Source organism: Hemitrygon akajei, chromosome 2 (assembly GCF_048418815.1).
Source record: "Hemitrygon akajei chromosome 2, sHemAka1.3, whole genome shotgun sequence".
NCBI lineage: Eukaryota > Metazoa > Chordata > Chondrichthyes > Myliobatiformes > Dasyatidae > Hemitrygon > Hemitrygon akajei.
This window is the reverse complement of record NC_133125.1, coordinates 37,244,161-37,266,835: the sequence shown is the minus strand read 5'-3', so window position 1 is coordinate 37,266,835 and position 22,675 is coordinate 37,244,161. Positions and strand designations below refer to the sequence as shown.

Here is a 22,675-nt window from a genome sequence, read left to right as displayed (position 1 = left end):
GACAAACCATTTTACATTCTGCATCTAACATAACTTTCCATGATCACTCATTGAATAATTTCTCAGTTGGTTTCTCCCATTTCTTCCAAATGTGGAAGCAAGTCCACATCATATCAGTGTTATCATCCAATAGCACTTACATCCACTGTGATGAAGTGCTTTGAGAGATTGGTGGTGAAACATATCAACTCCTGCCTGAGAAGCTCCATTTTGCCTACTGTCACAACAGGTCAACAGCAGATGCCGTTTCACTGGCTCTTCACTCAACTCTGAAACATCTGGGCAGTGAAGATGCATACATCAGGATGCTCTTCATTCACTACAGCTTGGCATTCAATCCTATTATCCCTTCAAAACTAATCACTAAGGGCTCAATACCTCCTTGTGCAACTGGATCCTTGACATTACAGATTGGCAACATCTCCTCTGCAATCACCATTAGTACTGGTGTACCACAAGGCTGTGTGCTTTGAAGCATATTTAAATTTGCTGATGACATCATAGCTGTTGGCAGAGTTAAAGGTGGCGATGATTCGTCATATCGGAGGAGATTGAAAATCTGTTTGAATGGTACCACAACAACAACCTCTCACTTAACTTCAGCAAAATCAAAGAGCTGGTTATTTACTAAAGGATGAAGAAATGTGGGGGTCCATGAGCCAATCCTTATTAGGGCATTAGGGGATCAGAGGTGGAGAGGTGAGTAACTTTAAATTCCTTGGTGTTTTCAGTGGAAATGTTCTGGGACCAGCACATAACTAGGTGATCTGGTTTCCTCCCATGTTCTGAAACCATGCAAATTGGTAGATTAATTGGCCATTGTAAATTTCCCCCCAGTGTTGAGGTAGCATCTGAGGGACATGTGGAAAAAAATATAGGATTAATGTGAGCAAGTGCTTGATGGTTGACATGAACTTGGTTGATCTAAGGGCCTATTTCTGTGCTGTATGAATCAATAGAGTGAAAATTAAATTAATTTATAATGCCATTTTATCCATTAATCTTGACAATTGTATTTTCAGTAACATTCTACTTAATCTTCTTTTACGTTCTATACATTGATGGGTATATTTATTGTAAATTGGGGAAATGAAATGAAGGACATATTTCTTCTATTGTATTAAGAACGTAATCATTATTAGAACAAGCCAATTTGAGTTTTAAACCCTAACAACGCAGTCTTAATTAAAATTGGACTCTGGTCTTTGTATTGAAATACTTTTGAACAATTGGATGAAAATAAGTACTAAAGCAATACTGCATGGGAGATCCACATCAATTTGTTCCATTGCTGTCTGAACACATTGATGCATACTCCTGATCCAAAGAACATAAGAAAGGCAAAAAGTTTGAGACCTTTTGGCCATTCAAGCATTGAGATCATGGTTCATCCTTTATGCAATGTCATTATCCTATACTATCCCAATATCCCTCAATATCCAGAAATCTTATGACCTTTGTTTTGAATGAACTCATGACTGAGCTTTCACAGCCCTTTAGAGAATTCTAAAGATTCACAACACTCAATGAGGTTCAAACATTTTAAAAGATGCCAATCTTATCTCCATCTGTGCATACACTCTCAGAGGATAATTTCACATCTCCCACACACCAGCTGATATTAACATGCTAATTAATGTCATAGCTGCTTCTCTTAAAGGGGACGTGAACAATGACTCAGTCATTGTTGGAAGATATTGTGCAGTCTGCATTGTTGACAAAAATGGTGACAGAGATCTGCGAGTAGTCTTCCTGTTGATCTGCCACTAACCTGGACATTAGATAGATAACCTGCAAAATCGTGGTCTTAAAAAAGCTCTTCGGGACAGATTTGAAGATACAGATAACAAGGAAGGTTATGTCCCTAGAATATGGTCTGAGCATGGTCCTCTCCGGTATGGTCAAGGTCAGGATAAACAGCATCATAGTTCAAACATATGCCACAACTCCCAAATACACACAGAGACCACTTTATTAGGTACACCCTGTATCTAATAAAGTGGCAACTGAGTACATGTTGATGGTCTTCTGTAGCTGCTGCCCTTCCACTTTAAGGTTCAATGTGTTGAGTTTTCAGAGATGCTCTTCTGCATACTACTGTTGTAATGTGTAGTTATTTCAGTTACTGTCTCCTTCCTGTCAGCTTGAACCAGCCTGGCCACTCTCCTCTGACCTCTCTCATCAACAGGATGTTTTCACCCACAGAACTATCACTTACTGAATGTTGTTTGCTTTTTGCACCATTCTCTGTAAACTCTAGAGACTGTTGTGCATAAAAATCCCAAGAGATCAGCAGTTTCTGAGACACTCAAACCACCCCATCTGGCACCAGCAGTCATTCCACAGTGAAAGTCAATCATATTTCTGTCCCATTCTGATGTTTCGTCTGAACAACTGGACTTCTTGACCATGTCTGCTTGCTTTTATACATTGACTTGCTGCCACATGATCAGCCGATTAGTATTTACATTAACGAGCTGGTGCATAGGTGTACCTAAAACATGGCCACTGAGTGTATGGTCATTCACAGATTCATGAACTGCCAACCCTTTATAACCAGAATCCTGAACAATTGAAGGTGTACACAATAGTATCTACTGCTACTACAATATTCATGCATCCTTTCAAGATCACCAGCGTTCTCATCTCAATGCAGCTTAAATTGTAGGGATGGTAATGCTCTCGCTAATCTGCACTGCAGTAATATGCACTACGCTGTCCATGCTTATCTCTTTGAAGTGTATGTGGAACAGTCTGTTTCAGTCTTATTCAGGCCCCTTCCTTATGCTTTCTCCTTGTACATTGAGAACTGCAATGAAGTTGCTTCTTGCTTTTGCACGTAACTTGATTGATTTTGGAGAAAGCAACAAGAATTTAACACACAATTACAATAAATGATTTTGTGATCAAATAATATTTCTATTGCAATTGAAAATGAATATAAGGATAAAGTTTCTGGTTAGTGTCCAATTTATAGAGATTGTGCACTGAAATCAATGGCATTGAAATAGAATTAGTATGTTCTACCACTCTATTGCACTTCTACAGATGTATGAATTTTTAATCAGAAAAGTATCACTGAAATTATGTAGAGCTTTAGAGAGATCTCCCCTGAAACACAATATATAGTTTTGGTTTTCTCACGAGGAAGAGGTAATACTTTTGAGGGAGTGATTTTAGTGATTTCAGAGCAAGGAATTTCTACGCAGGCTTAAAGCATGGCAGGACAACTAAGATGTGGTCACAGGAGACAGAGGAATGGTTACAGGATGCCTTGAGTCAGTGGACGGGGCTGTGTTCAAGAACTCATTTGAGGACCTGAACGACTACAGCAGGGTTGTAAAAGACTTTATTAAAACAGCTGTAGATGAGTGTGTCCCCACAAAATCATTCAGGATTTACCTGGATCAGAAGCCCTGGATGAACCATGAAATCTGGAATTTGCTGAGAGCCAGATCAGAGGCATTCAAGTCTGGAGATCAAGAATGTAGGTATGATCTCCAGAAAGCTATTTCACTAGCAAAGTGGAGATTCCGGACTAGATTGGAATCAGAGGGATGCTCGACAGCTGTGGTGGGGTCTGAATACCATAACCTCCTCCAAAGTTAAATCTAGCAACATAGGAGACAGCAGAGCTTCACTTCCAATTGAACTCAATGTCTTCTACGCTTGCTTTGACTACCAAACAGGGAGGAATCATTGCACCACCCAAGTCTCCCAATGATCCTTTGGTCTCAGTATCTGAAGATGCATCCAATCCAGATGAAGTAGCTGGCCGAATACTGAAGACTTGTGCTGCTCAACTGGCTGCTGTGTTCACAGATATCTTTAACTTCTCACTCCAGCAGTGTGTGGTACCCACCTGCTTCAAGCAGACTTCAATCATACCAGTGCCCAAGAAGAGCATGGTAACCTGCCTCAATGACTATCGCCCAGTTGCACTTACATCCACAGTGATGAAATGTTTTGAGAGGCTGGTGTTGAAGCATAGCAGCTCCTATCTGAGTGGTGACTTGGATCCGCTCCAATTCGCCTACCGAAGCAACAGGTCTACAGCAGATGTCATCTCATTGGTTCTTCACACAACCCTGGAACACCTGGACGGCAAAGATACTCTTTATCAGGATACTCTTTATTGATCATAGCTCAGCATTTAATACCATCATCCCCTCAAAACTAATCAGTACATCCCAAGACCCTCTTTGTACAATTGGATCCTGGATTTCCTCACTTTCAAACCCCAGTCAGTTCAGATTGGCAAAATCATCACCTCCACAATCTCTATCAGCATAGGAGCACCAGAGGGATGTGTGCTTATCTCCCTGCTCTACTCGCTTTACACCTGTGACTGTGTGGCTAAGTACGGCTCCGACACCATATACAAGTTTGCTGACAACACCACTGTTGTGGGCTGTATTAAATGTGGTGATGAATCAGCACATAGGAGGGAGACTGGAAATTTGGCTAAGTAGTATAATAACACCGACCTCTTGTTCAATGTCAACAAGACCAAGGAACTGATTGTAGACTTCTGGAGAGGGAAAGCAGAGGTCCATGAGTTAGTAATCAAGGTGGAGAGGGTCAGTAACTTTAATTTCTTGGATGTCACTATCTCAGAGGACCTGACCTGGACCCATCATATAAATATAATTGCAAAGAAAGCACAACAGCACCTCTACTTCCTCAGAAGTCTGTGGAGATTTGGCATGTTATCAAAAACCTTAGCAAACTTCTATAGATTTGTAGTGGAAAGTGTGCTGACTGGCTGCGTTATGGTCTGGTATGGGAATACCGATGCCTTTGAGTGGAAAATCCTACAAAAGGTAATGGATTCAGCCCAGTACATCATGAGTAAAGCTCTCCCAACTGTTGAACACATCTACATGAAACATTGCTGTAGAGAAGCAGCATCCATCATCAAAGATCCTCACTACCCAGGCCATGTTCTTTTCTCACTGCTGCCATCATATAGAAGATACAAGAGCCTCAGAGCTCGCACCACCAAGTTCAAGAACAGTTACTAACCTTCAACCCTTGGGCTCTTGAACAAAAGTGGGTAACTACACTCATTCTATTTCTGGTTTTCACACAACCAATGGCCTCACCTTAAGGACTCTATACCTTGTTATTTCATGTTATTTATTGATATTTATTTACATTTAAGGTTGTTATAGCTGGAGGTGGTAATGGGGATAAGCTCCCACTACCTATTAAATGTTCCTAATGGTGTGCACCTCAAATAGCCACCGACAACCAAGTCCAGCTCCTGGCCTTCACATATGGCTTAGCAACGAAGCCCATTCCTACTGACAGAAGAAGGAGCAAAGACAGGTTACTGGTGCCTTAAAATCAGTAGATTCAGCCAGATGGGGTTCATTAGTCCTGGCTTTCAAAAGACCCAAAAGGGTCCTGACGAAGGGTTTCGGCCTGAAACGTCGACTGTACTTTTTTCCAGAGATTCTGCCTGCCCTGCTGAGTTCCTCCAGTGGTTTGTGTGTGTTACTCAGATTTCCAGCATCTGCAGATTTTCTCTTGTTTGCCAGTAGACAAATAATAACTTTTCCCAAAGACATGTAAAAAAAGCTCCCATAAAGATCAGTGGTGAGTACTTATCCTTTACAGTTTTGCTGCTTGTTATGCAAACCCCACTGCAGTGAACAAGAAGGCTCTTCAACCTATAGTCAAAACTGTCCAATGTATCACTGGCACCAGACTACTCATTTTCTGACTTGTTTTGTGCTGCATCGGCTTGGGAGTAACAATTACTTCATTCTCTTGGGTACAGGAAATGACATTAAACTATCTTGAATTTGTCAAAATCTTTGACATGCAACAGCTAAGACATCATTAAGGTGGCTAAGCAGTTAATTACATTAAGGAATGTTCAATGTCAGGATACATAGTTAAATTTTGGTTAACTTCTTAAACACTGCACTGAGTGATATAGATCAGACATAAATATCCAAAGTAGAATTGAAAATACAGTGCCATTAAACATTTTTAAAAAGGTAAAAACAATTAAAATCATATATTTTGAAATTGTTTTGTCAGGAAATTACTATTTTACAATGGGGCCAATTAATAAAATGTTAAACATCCCCAGCATTTCAACTTGACTGCACTGGAAGAGCCTATAAACGGTGCAGTCTGAAGGCTTACTTGATCACTGCTCGCAACTTCTAGAATGTTGTGCAAAACTATATGCACAGAAACATCCCTAGTTGCTCCAAGTTGTTCCAGACAAACAATGCGTGCAACAACAATTCGTGCTATTGCACTGCAGTGAAACATGAATCATAAAATGCTAAATGACTACAATTTGGTGGATGACGGGAAGAGGTTGCACCTGGAGGGTCCTTCGATTGCATGGGGTGGAAGTATAGAGCGTGCTTGAGATGGCAGAGTTTAGACAATACAACTCAATAATCCACTATCTACTCAGAAATCCTGATGTTTTGGTATATGGCTTCAAGGTGATACTTATCTGTGCCCCTTCAGCTCACAGGAGCCTTGGTTCCCACATATCTTTCAGATCAACCAAGGTCCCAGTTTCCCCCTACACTCTTCAAATGCACCACAACCCCATTTCCTGTACTTCCTTTAAATTTACCAAGTTCACTGGGGAAAAAAAGGTTATAATAGCGCATAACATCTAAGTTTACAGAACATTCGGTTAATAATCTGGAAAATCTGGCAGTCTGGCACTGCCAAAGTCCTGAACATGGTAGATTATCCAAGGTTTATTATAGGCTCAGAAGAGGGATCAGCTTTTCTTTTGGGACTCAGATTTGGAGAAATTTCTTCACTCAAATGTTTATGAAGCAAGAGAATTATGAAAATTCAGCAAACTGAGATGATTCCTGGTGCTCTTCTCCATTGAATAGTTCATATCTGGAGACAGAAGGATCTATTTTTGAGGTCTTGAGCTGGGGTGATATTAAGTGCACAGACACAAGGAAATCTAAACTGCCAGAGTATTCTCATTAGATAGGATATTAAAAGGCATTCTAACTTGACTATTCAAGTGGATGTAGAAGATTCCAGACACTTTTTCAAAGGAGACCTGAAAATTTGAAGAATAGGATCAAAACACAATCAGCTTGGCAATTCTGCGTGAGTCTATGGTATTTCAGGATGAATCTGAAATATATTAAGCAAGGTCGTCTTATTGCTCCGCTCATGTTATGTTAATAGATAGACCAATTTGAAATTGTTCATCCTATCTGAAATTGATATCGCAATATCGCGAGGATAGTTACAATTGACTTTACAACTGTAGCATTAAATGCTGCCTTTAAAATTGTACCTCAGGAAAATAAAGGCGGAAAAACTGGCACATTTCCTACTTTTCCAAGTTTGTTATTTTTACCCTTTATTGCACACAGTTCACTTTAAAGTATGCTGTTAGTCATAAAACCTTACACCTCCCTCTCAGTCCCTTTCGAATCACAGCGTCATTTTATGCAAGAGACCCAGTACGGCTTCATCAGGGACAAGGCTATCAAGACTAAAGTGTATGTGTAAATTGGACAAATGGGAAACTATTCTATACGCCTATTTGAGAATAAAAATAATGCGGATAAAGAGATACAGTGTTATAGTGGTGTTCAGCTATATCTGACTGTATTTTTTTTAGTATTTTCCCTCAGGTGCGTGCAGTGATTTTTGCAGCTGCATTCCCAGTCCCTGAGAGGGAGGGAGTAAAGTGTCCGCCATATTCTCTCTAGTTTACCACGCCCGTGGATCTGGCGGAAAGCAGCAGCAGTTCTCTCTCTCTCTCCTTCCTTTCCCGACTGTAGGCCGCCTCCTCGGCTTCTGAAACTCGCCACGAAGCTGACGGCAGAGAAAGTGACAGCGGTACGGAGTCGGCAAGAAAGTGTCCTGCACATTGGAAGAAGCAAGAAGTGAAGAGGGTTGCCGCAGGATAGATTTATAATCCTTCATAGCGTAAGGAGAGAGAGAGGGAGAGATCGGATATCCCCAGCTCCCGATTTTAAAAACAATCAGCTTCAGCGTTTCTGGTAGTTGGTGTTAAATTTAACAGCTTGATTATTCCTTCTGCAACCCCCATTTTAAAGCGCCCCACATATTCTCCATGTTTAGTAAGGTTGAGAAATATTGAGGAGGACACCCTCACTACAGGCAGACACAGACACACACATATACACACGCACACACACACACATACGCACAGACACACAAAAAAGCCGGCTACATGACTCTCGACTCCATCATGGCGTGCTGCCTAAGCGAAGAGGCGAAAGAAGCGAAAAGGATCAACGCAGAGATCGAGAGACAGCTGCGGAGAGACAAGCGGGATGCGCGCAGGGAACTCAAACTGCTGCTACTTGGTGAGTCTTGGAGAGGGAGCAGAGGGGGTGGGGTTAATGCACTATACATTTAAAAAAAAATTGCAAATAGTTTACATTTTAATTTAAAAGACCACCCTTGGCCAGAGACCCCACTCGCGCCACACCGCGGGATCGTAACAAACTGTGTGTCCGCTTTCACTCAGCCGTTGGGTCTATGTATTGGTTTGCGGGTTGTGACCTAATAATTCATTTCGTGTTTATGCATTAACTTTTGATGCAGTGGAAATTGTTGTGATGCCGATTTTGCCACCACTGTTTTCATTTCTGATTTCTATACCCAAAATAAGGAATATGGGAATTAAGAGTTCTTGATCATTGATAATTGGGATATCTGCTTGTAGTAATCAAAATTAACATTTTGCTGTAACATATCTACTGTAAAGCGGTTATCAGAATCCTTTGAATGAAGGCATTTTGTAGTGTCACAGTATTGTGAACGTGTTGATCAATTTTAGCGATCGAGAACAGTCTTTCACGATGCTAGTCTCAGTAGAGCCTTGTAGTACATTTTCATCACGATTACACAGTTAAATACAAGATAAATGTGTTTTCGTCCTGTGTAACTGGCGTCTTTGACATATTAGCTTCTTTGGAAAAAATGGTTGATGATTTTGAAACGTGCATGGTATGCTTACAAATACAGAGGTCTGTGGCACTGGGTGACTGATGTTGCTGAACATCCCAAAGATGTTACAAGTTGTCATTCACCGATGAATTGTGCATTTGTTTGTAGGTAGGTTATTTTTAGATTTCTGAATAAGGCCTAATAATGTAGTGCCTTTTTCTGTCAAAAGTGGAAAAATACTTAACTGTATCAAGTGCCACTGGCTGCAACCAGGGAAAGCTAGCGAGAGATATAATGAGCAATGCTATTACTTCGGATTACATAATTAAGTGGATTACCTAATCACAGCAATCGCAGAGATTGATCCTGTTGTACAAATAGTAAAAATTATCAATGAGGGAAAATACTCTGAGTTTATTAGAGAGCTTCACTTTCAGGGTAGAACGGTTAGAGAAAGGTTAATACTTTAGAAAGCATATAATTTCAGATGACAAATATATTTGGTGTTCCCGATTGAGTTGTATTCAGTAATATTGTTTTCTTTGTATTGGAACTGGTTTCTCACCATCTGGCAGGAATTCATCTGTGAGCACCAAGAAACAAGAATATTTATGCCTCTGCCATTTAAATTCATTGATAGGACTGCAGTTATTTGTCATTCTAGGCATTTATATGGATGTAAGTTGTTAAGTAGAATATTAAAGTACATTTATTGCTTGAGACAGGTTAAACTCTACTTTCCTGTTTGAGCTCTTGATTATCGTCTATGCAATATAATCAGCATAAAATAATACTGTAAGTATATATTTAGAGAAATATTAACCAGTGAAAAGTTTGAACACCAAGATACAATTACCATTATTTTTAAACTCCTAACCCAATGCATTGATTAATAAAATTATCTGTATATGCATGAGCTACTAGAAATGACACATCTAATCTTGTTTTTGGGACAATTTGCTTGACATCCTGAGTGTTTTCCTGTACTTTCAGATTAACTTTCTTTTTAAAGGTTGACTTGTAAATGGATCTAATTTATATCATAGAAATTACATCATTTCACCACAAATAAAGCTTAAAATAGAATTTAATGCAAGAATAATCATTAGTTACAGCAGTTTTGGGTGAGAAGGTAAAAGCAGGAGTTCTTTCATCCAATTAAAGATTACACTGAGGCACCACAATGATGATCCTGGGTCATGGTTCTTGCTGTTTGTTTCTCTCAATGCAAATGTTCTAAGGTACAGATTGACAAATTTAAAGTCTGTTTAAGGGTGCTGCAGCATCCAGTAAGTCAGAGTATATTGTTGGTATATTAAGTATATTTTATCACCATTAATAATGTGGTAAAATAATAATAATAAACTGCTGGGAACACTCAGCAGATCAGGCAATATATAAGAAAAGAGGAATAAAATGTTTGAAGTTTTAGAATTATTTTAATTTTTTTTAAGTGGCTGTCAGCCGTATGAGCAGTGGTTATTTAAATAAAGAATGGTGAACAGCACAGAAAATTGCATAAGGTATAAGAACTGCAGAATTACCTTGCACTTGTAGTATTGCCTATCAAAAAGATGTCTCAAACTGTTTCTGAGCTGGATAAATGCTTTTAAAGATGATTGTTTTAAAGTGGGAAGTGGTAGTGACCGCATTGCCAAAATGTCCCATTAACAGCAAGGCGTTAATGGCGTTACTGAGGAATAAATAATGCTCCAGCTAAAAGGGAAAGTTGTTTTTAAGAGGTTTATTGTGTCCGTTGATGGGATCTTAATTTAATGTTGCAAATGAAAGCCAATTCCTTCAATTCAACTGTACAGATATATCCAGAGCGATTCAGAACAGGACCTGAGCCCTCAATATTCTGATTTAGTAACGAGTAATAGTTCTGAGCCTACTAATAACTAATACTGACAAGGCATTTTAAAATGCCTTTGATTTTGGTAAGACTACATCTGTAATACTGCTTGCAATTTAGTAATTCTGTTTGGAACTGGGGAGATATTGAGAAAGCTACGCTTTGACCATCAGATTTAAATGGCATCTAAGATGCGATTGACTATGTTGTAACTTTGCATTGCAAGGAAAAATGGAAATAAAATGTTTAAAAATATAAGAATGTGAAATGACAGACTTCATGCATTTGGAGTTAAATTTAATAATAATGATAACGAAAATGGGAGCTGGAGCAATTGCAGTTGCTAAAATAGGTGGTGAGAATGTGGGACAGATTTTCGGTATGGGACTTTGAAGAAGAAATTAAATAAGTTCTTGTTCAATTGGGATTTGGAGTTATTAGAAGTACCAAGAGAATACTGAGTAGTTGAACCATCTGGCTTTCTGTTTGGAACTGTTACTTAAACCTACTATGCTGATGGTGGTACAAATTTTAACATTAGAGGTGAATCTGAAGAAAATACAGACAGAGCTACAGGGTAGATTCTGTAATTTATAATGATAACTGTGTACAAGGTTATTAGATAATTAGAAAACTAATTTTATCATGGGAAACTTGTGACATCACCGAAAAACCATGAGCATTTTTTTAATATCTTGCAGTTTTAAGACTTTCTTTTTGCTAGTATGTGAATGTTTTCATAATTAATGTCTGGTAAATAGACTTTTTGGCAGTTATAGGCATATTGGTGGCATCTCTTCAGCTGCTAATTTAAAAATGAACTTCTGCCTTACATTTTACTTTTAGTATGCATCTATGAACTTGATCCAGTTATGAGATTGGGAATACTGAATTTAATTGTGTCGACTAGAGTTTTTTTTTGCTGTGATTGAAATGCACATACCAAATAATAGAGGTAACATTGGCAATCTGATGAAAAATTTTACCTCTTTGCCAAGGGTTGATCACATTAATGTAGTGAAGTAAGTATTATCCTTGCATACAGGATAACTTAAAGTGTAAGAGTAAATGCAATCAGTGAAAGAAATAATTTGACTACTAGCTTCATTCTGTTATTCTGCACACCACAAAACTCTCTACATTAATTCAGTTATTTTGTGATGTTCTGCCATTGTGTGTGTAAACATGGTTGCCAAGTTACACATAACAAAATTTGTCCAAAAGTAATAAATAAAAGTTGTTTTGTGGTATTTGTGAAGGAATAAAATTGGTCAGATATTGCAAAATTATTTAACTCCTGGGAATTTTTTTTACATCGCAACAGTAAATGGATTGAGTCTTGTTTGAAAGATAGTTCTTGAGATAATGCTGTACCCCACCAGTACTGCACTAAGATATCAGCCTTAATATTTTTGATTTTGCAATGGTGCTTGTATCTTTTTGACCCGGAGGCAGTGGGTTTCAGTTATACTAAGGTAAGGTTTAGCAAAAAATGCATTTGTAACAGATTTTGTTCTGTTTTTTTCCATTTAAATTCACACTTTTCATTTTTTAGTTTGGTTGAAGTTTTATTTTCTGCTGTTGCAGTTATTATGTCCATTCTCTGGCTGAAACAGCCACCATATAACTAAGTTCCACGTGGAAATTTTGAACAATTGGCCAGGAGGTCTGAACATGATCTGGTTCTAGGAATGATCTAACTCTTGTGGCTTTAACACTATGCAGAAATCGTTCATCCCAGCTATAGTTAAGCTTCATAGATGACAAGCTATTTATTTTGAATATGTACCGTAAGTATATTTTATATTTGCCTAGGTTTTTCACTCCTCTTGCCCCTCCCAGAAGGCATCTGTGCTTGTGATTGGCAGGCTGACCTTTTAATTTTTGTTGCCCTTTCCTTTCTTTCTTCACAACTGTCTTCTCCCGTGTCTCATCATCACACTCAAAACAGCTTCAGTGCAGCACTATAATAGGGTTCAAAATGTACTGATAAATGAAATTAATGCAGGCTGCATTATATGGTAAACATAGTGAATCATAATACCATCTAGAGCAGGGGTTCCCAATCTTTTTTATGTCATGGACCCTAGGTTGGGAACCCATGATCTAGTGGAACAATTCCTTGTATTGCTCTTGGGAAGGCTACAGCCCATGGGTATGAACATCAAACTTGTCAATTTCATGTAAGTTTTGCTCCCTGGGCTTTCTTCCCACCTTCACTCCCTTCCAATTCCCTGAAACAACTGGATTCAATCCACCTGCTACTCAAACATTTCACACATCGGATCTCTTCCCTCATCTGCCCTTTATCTCTCTCCTAATAGGTTCCATTATAACCTCCTTTACCTCTTAGGTTCCATTACTGGTAGCCTTTGTATTCTTGGTTATTATCGTCCTGACTGTATCCACCTTCACCCTCTTTTCCCCCCAACTGGCTCCATCTATTTTTGTCTGCATCCACTTTTTCATCCACCTTCTTCTGTCTCCCAACTCCAACATTATCCCACTCCCTTACCTGTCTCAATTTGTCTGGCATCCTTCACAATTCCCTGGTCCACCAATCACCAGTTGGCCAAATCTCACTATTCCCCCTCTCTGTACTTGCTAATCCTCTAATCTCAGCCTTAATGTGAGGTTTTGACCCAAAGTGTTGACAAATAAACTCTTTTCAGACTTCCAGCTAGGTACAAGAACCGATTATAACTGACGTTTCAATGATAAACTCTGCCATCTTCATCAGGGATGATGCCTGGGCATGTCTAGTCGAGTGATATTTATATCCCCATAGTTTGACCCTCCTGATTGTTTAGTCCTCATCATATCAGGTTTCCACTCTCCCACATTGCTTACAATCAAATTCCAGTTCTTTCTTCTAGCAAGACCTTCGTCTTTGTTAAAAATCTTTTCCTCTAGTTTTATTTCAATGGCTTCCTTTACCAGGTGGTCCCAAAAGCCTTTGGCACGACACAGTAGTTTTGTGCCATTGAAGTCAATCCTATGGCCTTTGTGAATGCACACAGCTGATGTATCCATTTGGGTTATCTGGAGAAATTGGCGGTAGCAGAACACTACTGTGCCATGCCGTTGACTTTTGGGACCATCTGTAAAGGAAGCCATTGAAGTAAAACTCAAGGAAAAGAATTTTAACAAAGGCGAAGGTCTTGCTCTAAGTAAGAACTGTAATTCAATAGTAAACAAAGTGGGAGAGCAGAAACTTGATTGGTTAGTCCTCATCCAATCAGAGGGATGGATTACCAGGGGTATACATACCATCATACAAGACATCCCTAGGCATTATCCCTGATGAAGATGGCAGAGTTTGTCATCAAAATGTCGGTTATAATCAACATTTGTGCCCGGCTGGAAGCCGTAGAAGAATTTATTCGTCATTTATGCTGGGAAACCACTATATCATTTTTCAAAGTGTTGACAGTCTCTTTTCTCCCCGTGTATGCTGCTTGATCTGGTAAGTTCCTTCAGCAGATTGTTTGTTGCTCCAGATTCCAGTGTCTGCCGTCTCGAGTCTGCACACTGAACTATTTATTTGTTATCGAAGTTTATACATAATGGTTGGTTCAAAGTGGTTTCTGATTCAGAAAATTCTACTTTAGGAATTGACCTACTGTGTTCTTCCCTCATCTTCATTAGTGCTCATTTATTTTTATAAAGAAAAGGAATACTTATCTACCAAGGAACTATTTGGCTACTGTGTTGTAAATAAAAACCCTTTTGACCCAGTTACACCATTTTAGAGCAACATCTCTTGATTACAAACAGACAGATACCATTTTAATAGCAGTATGTTATTTTTTTCATTTACCTTCTTCTTAAATCTTGGAAGGCCATGAGAGCAATGACAAAATGTCTGTTTGGTTAATAGAAATATGCCAACACAACCAACATGGTTTTCTTAAACAGTGTGCTTCATGTTCAAAGTAATTTTATCATAGGATTAGCATCAAGGGAAAATGGAGTGAATAGTTTAATTGTATGGAATTGTAAGATGTCAGTTAGTGGCAGTCAATTAAATGGGTTTGGTTGTAATGAGCAGTTGACAATGATAATGAGCATATTGTATATGACGACAGTGAAGCTGAAGGATGCAGCAGTGGTGGAAATTATTATTGGAGTTTTGGGGAGTTGGAAGTTTGATGCACAACACTGAGTTTGTGGGTGAAATATGAAACGAGTAGAATCCGAATCAAGTTTATTATCACTGACATATGTAATTTGTTGTTTTTCAGCAGTAGTACAGTGCAAAGCATACTGTAAATTATAAGAAGAAATATATAATAGATAAAACTTAAGTAAGTGCAAAAAGAGAGGAAAAATAGTGAGGTTGTGTTCATGGGTTCATTGCCCATTCTGAAATCTGATGGTGCGGGGGGGGGGGGGGGGCGAATAAGCTGTTCCTAAAACATTAAGTATATGTCTTCAGGCTCCTGTAACTCCTCTCTGATTGTAGCAGTGAGAAGAGGACATGTCCTGGGTGGTGGGGTCCTTGATGATAAATTCCACCTTTTTGAGATGCCATGTCTTAATAGAATTATAAGGAATAGGCTGAGACGGAGAAACAAATATTCTCAGTTATACAGTTCTTACATGGATATTCTTTCATTGTGTCAAAATTCTGGAATTCCCTACCTAACATCATTACAACAGAACTGCAGATCTTAAATGAGAAGTAATTTACATTGAATTGAATTGGCTTTATTTCTTACATACTTCACAGGCACGAGGCATAAAAAATCTTTACGTTGCGTCTCCGTTTGTGCAAATTATAGTAATTTGTAATAAATGTACAGTAAGATATACAACAGAACAGTCAGTATAGCTTAGAAGTACAATTGTGTCAGCGTGAGTTAATCAGTCTGATGGCCTGGTGGAAGAAGCTGTCTCAGAGCCTGTTGATCCTGGCTTTAATGTTGTGGTACCATTTTCTGGATGGTAGCAGCTGGAACAGTTTATGGTTAGGGTGACTCGAGTGCCCAATGATCCTTCAGGCCCTTTTTACACACCTGTTGCTGTAAGTGTCCTAAATAGTGAGAAGTTCACATCCACAGATGCACTGGGCTGAGCCCTGCGATTGAGGGAAGTACAGTTCCCAAACCAGACAGTGACGGAGCCAGTCTGGATGCTTTCAATTGTGCCCCTGTGGAAAGTCTTTGGGATTTCGAGACTCATGCTGAACAACTTCAACTGTCTGAGATGAAAGAGGCGCTGTTGTGTATTTTTCACCACAAAGCTGGTATGTACAGACCAAGTGCAGTCCTCAGTGATGTGTATACTGAGAAAATTGAAGCTGTTCACCCTCTCAACTCCAGGTCTATTGATGTCTGTAGGGGTGAGCCTGTCTCCATTCTTCCTACAGTCCTTAAGTCCTTCTACAGGGGCACGATTGAGAGCATACTGACTGACTGTATCACAACCTGGTACGGGAACTGCACCAATCTTGATCGCTGGGCACTGCAGAGAATGGTATATACAGCCCAGTGCATCTATGGATGTGAACATCCTTCCATTGAGGACAGAAAGAAGACCTGGAACATCACTGGGGACACCAGTCACCCCAACCATAAACTATTTCAGCTGCTTCCATCTGGTAAACGTTACTGCAGTGTTAAAGCCAGGATCAACAGGCTATTGGACAGCTTCTTCTACAAGCCATTAAATTTAAGTTCATATGTCTGTACATTACAATGGAGTCATAATGCAAAGATTTTTACTCCCTCACGTTGTGGAATGGATGTATGATTTAAATAAATTCTAAATTCTAATGACCTACATGCCTTAAAATGTGGGGATACTTTGGCCCTTGTGGTCTTCCTTCCTTCTGTTACAGCTTCCCTTTTACCCCTTGACACAAAGTAGTAAGGTACAATATGGCAGGTATAAAGAAGGAAATGCAATAGTCAGGAGCTAGAATGTTGTTTGATAGTTGAGTTAAAGGAGAGAGACAGAGAGTGTGTGTGAATAGACAAGCTATCGAATGAAAAGCAGGAAAAGAATCATTAACAGTCAATAGAAAGGTGTGAAAACAGTGTCTGGAAGCCAAAATAGGAGTAGTGCCAACCACATGGAAATATCCAAAGTGCAAATCAGAATGATGTTTACAAATGACTAAGTGATATCAAAGATGAGAAAACCTAAGAAATTATTCAAAGTTCATGCTGGATAAGGAAAAGGTTTAATTTCAAAAAGTGGGTCATCCTGCACAATCTAGCACCTTTGTTCCACCTATTTCAATGGGATCTTGCAGTCTAGATCTAAGAAGACAAATGAGAATGTAAACACTTAAACATTTACATTTTACCAATTTCAGCATTATATCTGGGAGTGATGGAAAATGTACACTGTGGAAAAATAATTGGCTAAATTAAATGATTTCTTCTGCTGTTTAAAATGATGTTACACTGTTGTTGGTTTGGAGTGGAAATGGGTTGTTGTGAGCCCTGGGGCTCCTGTACACCTTTCTGATTGAGGCAGCATGAAGAGGGCATGACTTGGGTGGTAGGGGATCCCTGGTAATGAATACTGCTTTCCTATGACAGTGCTTCATGTAGATGTGCTCGATGGTAGGGAGTGTTTTATCCACGATGACTGGACCACATTCACTATTTTATGTAGGATTTTCCAGTCGAGGGCATTGGTGTTTCCATACCAGGCTCTGATGCAACCAGTCTCCACCACACAGCTCCAAAAGTTTGTCAAAGGTTTAGTTGTCATGCTGAATCTTTGCAAACTCATAAGGAAGCAGAGGCATTTGCGTGTGGGCCCAGGACAGGTCCTCTGATATTATAACACTAAGGAATTTAAAGCTACTTTATGGTCAGCTATTCTTATACTACAGAGATAAGGAAAATTCCATTAAAATTTGTTGATAAGAGTTACTCGGTATTATTCGAGTAATACCGAACAAAGAAACTTCCAGAGCTTTCCAGAGTTATAATTTGTATAATCACAAGAGGCATAATAAGCTTGCATATTTCTATTGTGATGCTGTGGGAGCAGCTAATTCTATATAAGAACTACTTAAAATAAAAACAAGTAATTCATTGTTAAACATAGAACATAGAAATTTACAGCACATTTCGGCCCACAATGTTGTGCTGACTATGTAACTTTCTCCAGGAACTGCCCAGAATTTGCCTAGTTCCTAACCCTCTATTTTTCTAAGCTCCTTGTAACTATCTAAGAGGCTCTTAAAATACCCTATTATATCTGCTTCCACCACTGTCGCTAGCAGTGCATTCCACATACTCGCCACTCTCTGTGTGGGAAAACTTTACCCCTGACATCTCCTCGGTACCTATTTCCAAGCACCTTCAAACTATGCCTCCTCGTGTGAGCTATTTCAGCCCTGGGAAAAACCCTCTGCATATACACATGATCAATGCCCCTTATCATCTTATACACCCCTATCAGGTCAGCTGTCATCCTCTGTCGCTCCAAGGAGAAAAGGCCAAGTACACTCAACGTATTCTCAGAAGGTACACCCTCCAATCCAGGCAATGTTCTTGTAAATGTCCCTTGCACATTCTCAATAGTATCCACATCCTTCCTGACCAGAACTGAACACAGTCCTCCAAGTGGGGTCTGACCAGGGTCCTATAAAGCTGTCACATTACCTCTCGGCTCTTAAACCCAATCCCATGGCTGCTGAAGGCCAATGTACCATACGCCTTCTTAACCACAGAGTCAACCTGTGTAGCAGCTTTGAGGGTCCTATTGACTCGGACTCCAAGATCCCTCTGATCCTCCATATTGCCAAGAGCCTTAGCATTAATGCTATATTCTGCTATCATATTTGACCTACCAAAATGAACTACCTCACACTTATCTGGGTTGAACTCCATCTGCCACTTCTCAGCCCAGTCCTGCATCCTATTGTTGTCCCACTGTAACCTCTGACAACCCTCCAGACTATCCACAACACCCCCAACCTTTGTGTCATCACAAAGAACTTCAAAGAAAATATCTATTAAACAGTCTAATCTTAAGAATTGAACAGGCAATTCTAACAACATGGACCTCGCCTAACGAGCTGTTAAAATTCAATATTTATTAGATTCAAAAACATCTCAAAACAAAATTTTATAATTTCAATAGTTAAACTAAGTCTAAAAATTGCTAACACTTTGCTGAACCGCTTTTTGCTAGTAGATCCATTAAAATCACTTGAGGAGAAATTTCTGTCCCCCTCCTTTTTCCCCATTCCCCTCCTCATCTTTGCCCCACATCTCATCAGAAAGGAGTTAAGAAGTTGCAACTGTATAGATATTAACAAGCTCAAGACTTCAGTTTTTATTTATGTATGCATGCACAAAAATTCTCTTTAAGCACTTTAGGAAAGGAAATGCTGAAGTATGCTTGGAATTGTGATATTTCCCTACAAAATCTGGCCACTTACCTTTTTGGCTTGCTACTTAAGAAGTGGAGAGTTAACAAAAATTCTGTTTTTCATTTCACTTGACTATGAGATGGTGGGTGATGTGGCAGAGGAGGAAATTGGGGAGTTTAGTTATGTTGCTAGGAAAACTATAATTGTTAATGACTTCCTTCCTATATTTTCTTATCCTGCCCCATGGCTCCTATTTTTTCAGGTTCACTAGTTTTTTAAATGTTATCCTTACTTCCAATTTAACTACCCACTCCCTTTAATCCATTTGTACTGTAACTTAAATCCTCCATATGTTTCTTACGCTGTGCCAGTCACTTCATGAGCAAAAAGTTGATGGGAATAGCTATCCACTGAACTCAGTTGCCAATTTTTTGTTTAAATACAATTAGATTACATTGAAGCAGGAAACTGGTTAACTCCTTTCTTTCTGTTCTCCCATCCGTCTCCCTTCCTTTCATACCTGTTTAAAAGTAGAATTGCTGAGTAAAAGCTTACGCCATTTCTGTCAGGAAAAAAATTGGTGAAATAATAATTAATGATAAATAATTAGCTACATGCTGGTTTTGTTTTCAAAGTTCAGAGTAAATTTGTTATCAAAGCACATTTCTATCTCCACACACAGCTGTGAGATTCATTTTCTTGTGGGCATACTCAGTAACTCTGTAGAACTGTTAGAACGATTTTTGGGTTTGGCACGTTTGGATAAAACTTCACTCACCAATTTTCAAATCTGAATATAGATCACAGATTTTCAATTTAAAATGCAGCTCTGAACAATGGGTTCCTAAAAACCTTAAATCACAGACCAGACAACACTGATTAAAATTTATTTGTTCGTCTGTAGTGTGGGTCCAAATTGGGAAATGTGAAGTTTGTGTGCCGTTTCAAAGGAAGCATTTTGGATGTATTGTAAATGTGGAATTATCCTTTGATGATTGGGTATCAGAAGTGGGATACCTTCTGTGACCCATTATGTGGCCAGCGATCTTAGTCTAAGTGGGTGAGTATTTTTAAAATTAGCACTCACACTTGGATCTATACAGGTCAGTGATACACGGGAACATGAGGTATCATGAACATGGAGAGCTGAACTGGTAGATATAAAAGTAGTGTGTGTGCGTGCATGTGTGTTTATGTAAGAGACAGTGGTGTGATGGAGCCAGCAGTTGTGAAGGGTGGTCATTGAAGTTTCGGGACGGCAGTGTATACTCTTTCTGGGAACTGCATTTTAGCATGTGTGTTTTGCAAGTGTGATGCAAAGGATGCAGCAGGCATCATGAGTTCAGGTGCTCCAAAATGGCAGGTTGTGGAGTACGTACTCTGTGGTTTTAAATATGATTAACTGGTACCTGTCATTTATAATTTGTATAGTTTGGGAATTAGTATGGAGATATTTCAGGGAGAGGATTTACCCAGGTATATCTGTCAGGATGGCACCATTGAGGTCAGGCAGTGAATGTCAGGTCGAGCCCTTGAGTTTGATTATGACCATTCATAAGCCTTTCATGCCTGGGGAGAAACAGAGCGTTTTGTCAGAGTTGCCCTCAGTTAAAGTTGCATGTGGCAGTTCAGAATTCTGGCGTAAGCTCGAAGAAGTGGTTGAAATTCATCAGATGCACCATGAAGATCTATATGTGTTTGTAAAAGCAAAGTGCCCACGGAATATGTGGGAGAGTATGGCCCAGGGAGTGTTGGATTTTACATGGGCATCTACCAGGAATGCCAGCAATGAAGAAAGGTATTGTTCTTTTAAGAAGGAGGTGAGAGTAACTGGGGAATGATAATGGCAGTGATTCAGAGAGCTGATGAGACAGCCATGGATTATGCAGAACATAAATATTGAGCATATGAGGAATATTCAGTGTTGGATAATCCACGAAGGGTCAACCCAGTCTTCCTGAAAATGATGAAGGAAGCCTGAGCTCAGTCCACCTGGAAGTTTTAGATTTAGGGATAGGATGGGGTCGACCTGCTCTGCGATAGTTTCATGGCCCAGTGAGGTAGATCCAAGAAAGTGCAAGAGAAATCGTGAAGTGGCTATAGTGGATACAGTTGCTGTATTGTCACAGAAGATTTGCTTTTTGTGCTGGCAGCTGGGGCACGTAGCAAAGAACTGCTGGAATAGATGGGAGGGTAAAGGAGTTGATATGCTACAGCTGTGGCATAGTTGGAGGCAGTGTCCAAAAAAAAAGAGGAAAGAAAAACAGGTGAAATTCACACGGACATGCAGTCTCTCACCCTATCAGTACCCAGTTTGACCAATCTGACTCAATCGGATCATTGAGGTAGAGAAGACGGCTTCTAGGTCAGAAAAAGATGTGGCAGCAGCCCCCACTGCCAGTGCTAATGACCACAGATGTACACAAACGGCATGGTTAGGAGGCCAGCAATGCAATAAGTTAGTTGAGACAGAGGCATTGGTATTAATAACTGACCTACCCTTGCTAACAACTGGGCAGGCTATTTATATTATGGGGGTAGGAGGAAAAACGGTGAAAACAGAACAAAGCGAGTCACAGATACTTGAAATCGGTGGGTGCAGTTTCCAGCGTATTTCTGGGTTGATTCAAATGATGAGGGTACTACCCTTGAACTAGACATCCTAAGGAAAGCAGTGACTGTTAAAGACTCAGGAAAGGAAAAAAGAATATGGATAAGCCAGGGGCAGTGAACACCTGCAATGAATAGAGTACCCAGCAAAGCCAGTGTAGCCGCACCAGCAGCTATTCACAAGTCAGCAGTGATAGTTAGGGACACTGGAAAGAATCCTGTGAGCACCATCCGAACAGAGGGGGAGGCACAAAGTGCCAAATGGAAATAGAGCAGGAAGAAGACATCGGTGTGAAGAAAACACCTCGGGAATGGGAAGCAGAGGAAATTTTTATAGCTTGGTCTCAGTGGTACATAGATGGGAAGCCATGGATTTTGTGGGCCGTGGTGAAGGAAACGGGTGATGAATTAGCTTTAGGAGCACTGCCAGGGGATTGCTCAGCTCGGATGGTGGAACTGGTGGCCCTGATTGCAGCTCTGCACTGTAGTAGAGGCAGATGAGCAAATATATATACAAAGAGCCGGTACACATTCAGGATGGTGATTGATTATCTGATGGCATGTGCATGATGAGGATTTGGATCTCAACAGGGGCAGGTATTCAGCACGGGCACCTAATGCAACAGTGGCTGGAAGCAGTGAGCCTGCCAGCAGAGGTGGCTGTAATTAAAGTAAAAGCTCACCAGAGTGGGGAGAGTAGGGAGCAGAAGGGAAATGAGTGGGCAGGCATCAGTGTGAAGAGGGCCGCAGAGGAACAAGAGGCAGTTGAAGTTGCAAGTGTGCAGGAAGAAACGACTGATGACAGTTCAGTAAAATTGTATGAAGAGGTGGAGACAGAAGAGAAGGAGAAATGGAGGAGAGCAAAGGAGGGATCAGATGGGAGCTGGAGCCATGGAGAGGAAGAAGTCGTGATGGCCCTATAATGTATTAGG

General features: G+C 39.8%; 1 protein-coding gene across 3 annotated transcripts in view; it reads left to right on the top strand.

The window, feature by feature from the left end:
- Positions 1-679: 679 nt before the first annotated feature.
- Positions 680-22,675, top strand: part of LOC140740827 (guanine nucleotide-binding protein G(q) subunit alpha-like) — a 204,873-nt gene continuing 182,877 nt past the window's right edge. The window contains exon 1 of one of the 3 annotated variants that reach the window (XM_073070386.1): positions 680-699. Coding sequence is in view for 2 of the 3 variants with exons in the window: in XM_073070368.1 (XP_072926469.1) it covers positions 8,216-8,351 (136 nt within the window). In the remaining variant the exon portion in view is untranslated. Of the gene's footprint in view, positions 700-7,484; positions 8,352-22,675 lie in introns of those variants that run through there. The other 2 variants (XM_073070368.1, XM_073070376.1) reach the window with 2 other exon arrangements.